General features: G+C 39.1%; 1 protein-coding gene across 1 annotated transcript; it reads right to left on the bottom strand.

Moving 5' to 3' along the window:
* Positions 1-237: 237 nt before the first annotated feature.
* On the bottom strand, positions 238-6,652 carry LOC133868530 (DNA replication licensing factor MCM6). The gene is made up of 18 exons (XM_062305448.1): positions 6,462-6,652; positions 6,227-6,376; positions 5,992-6,117; positions 5,666-5,828; positions 5,356-5,549; positions 5,070-5,265; positions 4,891-4,968; positions 4,270-4,499; positions 4,067-4,181; positions 2,859-2,933; positions 2,631-2,771; positions 2,241-2,444; positions 1,961-2,122; positions 1,822-1,877; positions 1,591-1,736; positions 1,366-1,491; positions 875-1,005; positions 238-774 (listed from the first exon to the last, which is right to left on the bottom strand). The coding sequence occupies exons 1-18, from the start codon at positions 6,536-6,538 to the stop codon at positions 634-636; spliced, it is 2,511 nt and encodes an 836-aa protein (XP_062161432.1). The 5' UTR covers positions 6,539-6,652; the 3' UTR covers positions 238-633.

The following is a 6,652-nucleotide window of genomic DNA, read 5'->3' as shown; positions in this document are numbered from 1 at the left end:
TTTTGACCTATTGGTGACATTGTTATGAATTTTAAGGAGGTTTGTTGCTGATGTATTTGCTATATTAACTCTAGATCTAGCTAGATTGGTGTGCTCGGTTGTGGGTTAGTGTTCAAGTGCCAACTACATGTCTACAATTAAACAACTACCTCTAATTTTATTTAGGTTTTAATTGGGTTATTGGTTTATGTAAAATCCTAGTAGTCCATATATCAAATTACAGTCGTACCAAAAGACTGAATCAAATATTTCATTTAACAGCTTCTAAAATCAGCACATTCACAATGAGTTTAAAGCTTCAAGAAAATGCATTTTACAACATAGGTTACAGCAAATTAATGGAAAAATCGACCTCTTGCAGCAGCAACCAGCTGAAACACTACTGTTTTGGATAACGTACGGCATCGAATAATTGGGCAATCATCAGGCAACTAGGTTACTTCCTTTCATCAATAAAATGGGAGAGACTGGCAGTGGGCTGCCGATGGCACCAAAATTTCAGCTCTAATGAATCCACTATCATATTATATAAAGCCAAACTTGCGGCATACACATGGCTAAGTTATATTCAGCTGACTGTGAGATTATGAGCCATAGGTGAGGCGGTTACTTGGTTTTAAAAGCTTCTCCACCTCAATCTATGACATAATTCGAAGCAACAACTAAAATTCTGTCATTCCTAGATACAGATGATGACTGCCCTGGACCTTCACCCTCTGCTGCTTGCCTACCATCATCTATCACTATCAAATGGCCTTCCCTTCGTATCAAACTCTGTATCACAAGCATTTGTTACGTAAAAGAAACAGCTACCACATTCTAATTAATATGACCCCGTAATACTTGGTGGGATGCAAGATTATAGTTGGTTTACCTCGATGATGGCTTTAATTTTGGAAACTTCAATTGCTGCCTCCTCCATGGAGCTGTAGCTGTTTTTCTCATTCTGCTGAGCCACATACCATTGGATCAAGTCTCTCTGCCTCATTCCAGCCAACCCAGTCCCTGCAAAAAGAAAACCCAGAAAATGTTTCAAGGCAATGAATTACAATGACGAAGAATAAATCATAAACTACATTTATAGCAGCAAGAGTTCTTAGCAAGAGCCAGAGCTTGCAAATCTGCATATCTAGTATGGCCCAATATTAAAAATTATATATATATATATATATGGGTAAGTATTCAAAGTTTATTTATGCACATATATAGGCCACTTTTCACATTTACATTGAACTTGGAAATGACAATATCCAGGCTCTAGAAACTCAAAAGTAAAACTTTATGGGCTAATCATTTTCACATTTCATGAGATATTCAAGGCTCCATATATTAAAACAATGAATGGCAAGGGGGCATGTGGTTTACCTTCGTGCATTACAGCGTCTTCATGCTGTCTAAGGCGCATTACTAGTGCTTGGGTGACCCTCTGAAAATACTCATCAGTAATCACAAGCTTTTTCCCTTGTCGATTTGCCAAACCATCTCCAGTTTCTGTGCCATCATAAACCAATTAATATGAACATATGAGTTGTCTATGTAAAAGTTCAAACAAAGAATAATTTTGTAGTAGCGCTTTGGTGATGATCTCACCAACATTCCCAGAAGCTGGCTCAGCTGTATTGTTGCATGGTTGAGCATCATCTTGACCAGTGCCTTCATTGCCATCACCACCGCTATTGCCATCATCACGATTTTCCTCTTGAAACTCTGACAGATCAATCTCGCTAGACTCCACACTGCATAGCAAAAGAAAGTAAACATTATGGCCATAAAAACTAATATGGGAGGGAAAGATTCCAGATATTTTTATTATTTTCTTGCCTGATTATCGATGTTTTTAGCAATCTTACTGCCACACGAACATGACGTGGTTGTACCTGAAAAGGAATATTCTTACGTCTAATGCACAAATGAGTAACATTGACAATGTACATGGGTAAGTTACCAAAAACTAAAGAACCTGAGTTTCCAAATAACTTCGAGCAATGCCTTCTGACAGTCTTATCAGGGCCTCCAGCTGCCTAACTGTCATGCGATAAGCAACTCTACTCCCAGGAGCTGTATCACCTCTACGGAGAGCAACATAAGATTCCACCAACAGTTTCCTCGCTTCTACACTTAGCTGCATTAGTTTAAAATTTGTGAGACGGCAAAACTAATTCGAAAAAATAATAATAATAATAATAATCTTTCATGACAAAAAAGTGCCTGATTATTAGAAAAGGGAGAAATTATAAGACCTTGGGCTTCAGGGTTTTTGCATATGCAATATAACGTTTCAGCTCTGCGGTTGTGAAGGCAGGACTGAGTGCCTCCTCACGCTTCTGATGCACTCTCACAATGTGATGAGCAATGTGGTAGTCAGTTTGATCGTCTGGGTCGTCGATCATAACATACACCAAATCAAATCTCGAAAGAATAGCAGGAGGAAGAGCAACATTATACTGTATAAAAGAAAATCAAAGAAATGAGTTCCCATCAACAAAAACCTCGAATTTTATCAGTCAGACCACAGTAAAGGCTAGGACGTCATCTTTCTCAAGAAACAATAGAAAACAAGGGTGGGAAAAACCCATGAACTATAAGAAACACCCACATGGTGCCCATATCAATTGCAATAATATTCTTACCTTGAGTGGCTTAGACTTGTCATAGCGCCCCCCTGTGGGGTTGGCAGCAGCGAGAATTGAGGTCCTTGCATTTAGTGTTGCTTGTATTCCTGCTTTTGTAATGCTTATTGTCTGTTGTTCCATGGCTTCATGAATTGCCACCTTCAAGTACATTAACAAATCAGATATCTGAAGTTGCTCTATGCATAATATGGCAAGTTGATTTAAATAAACCAATATGATACATACCTGATCTCTAATGTCCATCTTGTCAAATTCATCAATGCAACAAATGCCATTGTCAGCAAGCATCAGTGCACCTGCCTGGATAAAGATCAGATGAGATATATCAGAAAACCAAAAACATGGGGCTGATATGCTAGAAGATTAGATGCAAACGAAAAGATTCAAAGAAGAATTCAAAAAAGAAAGCATTCTTGCCTTCTTGTAGATCTTTATTTTGCGTACTCCAACATGGTTCACACTTGAATTTATATATCCCAAAAACTAAAAGGAAATTATAGCAGATCTAAGATGAAATGTTTTAAGACTTTTTTTTTTTTTCCCTGATGGATGTTGAGCCCAAAAAATTGCTTCATATTAAGCCTGTCAGTAGCTTTTCCATGTCATCAAAAGCAGTACAAACATCTTGTCCTTAAAATTAATTCCAGGGCATGCAAGTTACAATAAGGTCTTCCTAGTGCTGCAAATTTAGCACTTCCCCTTTGAACAAAAATAGTGCCATAAGTTAGAAATCTTTCTATAACAGAATACTATGTTCCCATAAAAGGTTTGACACGCAAGATAGTTGAAAAATGATTTGCAATTTTACAAGCATCACCACTATCTGTGTTGTAAAGGGGCAAACAAAAAAATTGAAGTCTTACAATGCTTGGACTACTTGCATATGATTCAAATTTATAGTTTAGCAAAGAGTACAGTAACGCACACTACTAGTGCAAGTTTTTTGATTGTTGAGTAAGTAGAGATGGCTAATGGAATTTATCTCCAGAGAAAATGATGGCACAAAATCTGTGGTCTATGAACTTACAGTTCAAATTATGCAGTTTTAAGAATCTTATCATTGCATTATGAAATCTCTAATATCCTGATTATAAGTTTAATTTATTATATCAAGATGGTTTAAATCACCATCTGCCCCTCTTAGTCATATCTGCGATCTTCCTTGTTTCTTAACCCTTTGACTTGTATGTTGCACTGAAGAAGATAGGAAAATGCTATCCTAGTAAAAGATTGGACAAAGAGTACTATTGACCAAATATATAGTCCTCTGACAATGCCAAAAAACTTGGGTAATAAGAATATCAAACTTTAGCAATTTGTTGAAATTTATCTTCTAGCCTCTAGTACTCCAATACATTTGCTGTGACTAATGGCATTAAAAAAGTTCATGGATTTTCATATTTACAAAAGGAGCAAAATTAAGCAAATGCTACCTCAATACAGAATTCACCGGTTTCTGGTTCTTTGGCCACAGTTGCAGTCAACCCAGCCGCCGAGGAGGATTTTCCAGATGTGTAAACAGATCTTGGAGCTATGCCTGCAGTATACCTTGAATTCATATACCAGCATATGTAAGTGGTTGAATTTGTATAAACTGCAATAGTTGAAACGAACAAAACCAGAAATTGTGGCATACTTGAGGAACTGAGACTTTGCACAGCTGGGATCTCCAACAATACAGACATTGATGTCGCCTCTCAGGTTGATGCCTTCATGAGTAAGCTTGTGGACACCACCCAGGAGCATAAGCAGGATTGCTCGCTTGATATCTTGGTGACCAAACACAGTTGGGGCAATGCTATCAACAAGCTTATTGAAGAAATCGGGAGTATTTCTCATTCTTTGAATATCATCTAGTTCTTCTGCCTGCCAAATTAACAAAATAACCATATAATGGTGGGATGGTTTCCCAAGTACGTGTGAGAAAGATAATGGAACATAGCGAAGTAAAACCAAGGGGAATTGATTATTATCAAACTTATAGTCATTCTGAGAAGAATTGAAATTGCTAATTTAGATCCTTTCAAGAGGCATGCTGCATGTTACATAGGAAACTGAGAAGTGTATTCTATTTGCAATGGACTCAACTAGTAAAAATAAGCATAATTTAACATCAGGAACTCAAGAACCAGCATTGTATTAATTGGAGATTATTCTGCAACATAAACTAATTACGAAATAGATTGATTAAAAGAACTACATCTGAGGCAAACAGGGAACTGTAGAAAACTAGTAGGAAAGAGAATGATGAACTAACTGTGAACTGCTGGTTGTCGCCTTCATCACCATCCTTCTTTCTATTCCTGACATCAGCGTTCCTTCTACCATCAGAAACCTGAATAAATGAGGCAATTATGACACGCAGATCATATAAAGGCACATTCCATGTAATTGTACTAACAGGGGTTGCTGATAACAAGGCACTCAATGACCAACCTGAACTGAATTGGCAATAAAGGCAAGGCGATAGGATAGGTCTCTCACTCCCAATGCTCGAAGGCCCCTCACACCTTCATTTCCAGCCGAAGAGTTCTTCCGCTGTGAAGCGTCACGGCGACATTCTGCCCTCTCACCAGGGGCTGCCAATGCCATTATATCTGGTATCACAACCAAAGTGCCAGTGAAAATGACCCTGTAGACACATAGAGGATGAAGCTAAATAATAGCTTAGATTATTGTATCAACCATAAGAAAGACATTAGGAAAGTGAAATTTATCTTACGTGTCGCCAGCCCTGGCCTGTTCCACAATCTCATGGCGAAGAATAACATCCAGTGATCTGGGAAGGGAGCCAGCAGGTATCTCTTTAGAAGTCTCCTGCATTCTTACCCTCTGCCAGTCCGCAAATTTGCTCTCTTGCCGAAGTAATGCCCACCTAGTTCTATTCATACAGGTGGCACTCACGCATGTTGTCGGCTGCAACCCCAAAATCGACACACAAGGGTCATATTGCCTTTAACACCCACCATTGTTCTCAGATAGCACAACATTGGATCATGATAGTTAGTTCAAAGAAGCAACAAAATTGTTACCTCAGTGTACTTAAACTGTTGCTCAACGTTTTTTATGATGTTTCCGCATTCCAAGCACTTGAAAGTCCCTTGGAGAAGCTCTGGCCGAACCTCACTTGAGCGAGTCACTACTCCACTCACCGATACTAGTTTTCCGATTTCTGCTGTAGCCAATTCCCTCAACCTGAAAATGACGGATTTTCGAAAACAAATATAGAATAAAACTGAGTAAGCAAACCCATTAGAGTTGCATCTGGCATCGGAGATTGAAAAATTGAGAGAGAGAGAGAGAGAGAGAGAGAGAGAGAGAGAGAGAGAGAGAGAGAGAGAGAGAGAGAGAGGGGTACCTCTTACTGAGAGGAAGGTTGAAGAAGGCAACATTGATGTCCTTGTTAGGGCTATCATCGGCTATGAAAGTAGGCTTCTGCTCCATCACGAACCTCTTACAGGCGTTCTTCAGATACGGCTCAAACCTGTCAACCAATCAAAAATATTTCCCTCTTAGAAATGGGGAATTAGGGTTTTGAAAATCTTCACATAATTCTTTATATATTTTTTATTTGCTTAAAGAAGAATAAGAACCTCAAGTACTCTTCGGAAATGGCCTTCTGGAGGAGATTGTTGAAGAGCATTACGTGAGAGAAGTCGATGAACATGGTGGTAGACTCGCTGGCTTTCATTGCTTCGATCTCCGCCTCGTAATAGGGCTCCGACGAATTCCCAAATCTAAAGCTGATGTAACCCATTCATCCGACCCATTCCATTATCAACAAAACAAACCAAAAACAAACAATTTCTCGGGGGAAGAAGAACAAACCTCTTGAGGAAGTCCAGGAAAATGGTCTCCACCCGCACCGCTTTCTCATCCATGAAGTAGCCACCCATGCCCTCCATTCTTCTTCGTCTCTATCAAAATAACCTACAGCACTGTCTCTGTCTACCTCCCTGTCTCTCTCTCAGACTCTCTCTCTCTCTCTCTCTCTCTCTCTGTGTCTCTCCCTCCCTTTC

Source organism: Alnus glutinosa, chromosome 5 (genome assembly GCF_958979055.1).
Source record: "Alnus glutinosa chromosome 5, dhAlnGlut1.1, whole genome shotgun sequence".
Lineage (NCBI taxonomy): Eukaryota > Viridiplantae > Streptophyta > Magnoliopsida > Fagales > Betulaceae > Alnus > Alnus glutinosa.
The sequence above is the reverse complement of the archived record's forward strand: the minus strand, read 5'-3'. Positions and strand labels throughout refer to the sequence as shown.

Coding starts and splice junctions, on each gene's coding strand:
- LOC133868530 (XM_062305448.1), bottom strand. CDS start 6,538: ATGGAGGGCATGGGTGGCTACTTCATGGATGAGAAAGCGGTGCGGGTG. Junction 2,123..2,240: donor CAAAAACCCTGAAGCCCAAG/GTCTTATAATTT, acceptor AAACTAATGCAG/CTAAGTGTAGAAGCGAGGAA. Junction 1,737..1,821: donor CTAAAAACATCGATAATCAG/GCAAGAAAATAA, acceptor TTTGCTATGCAG/TGTGGAGTCTAGCGAGATTG.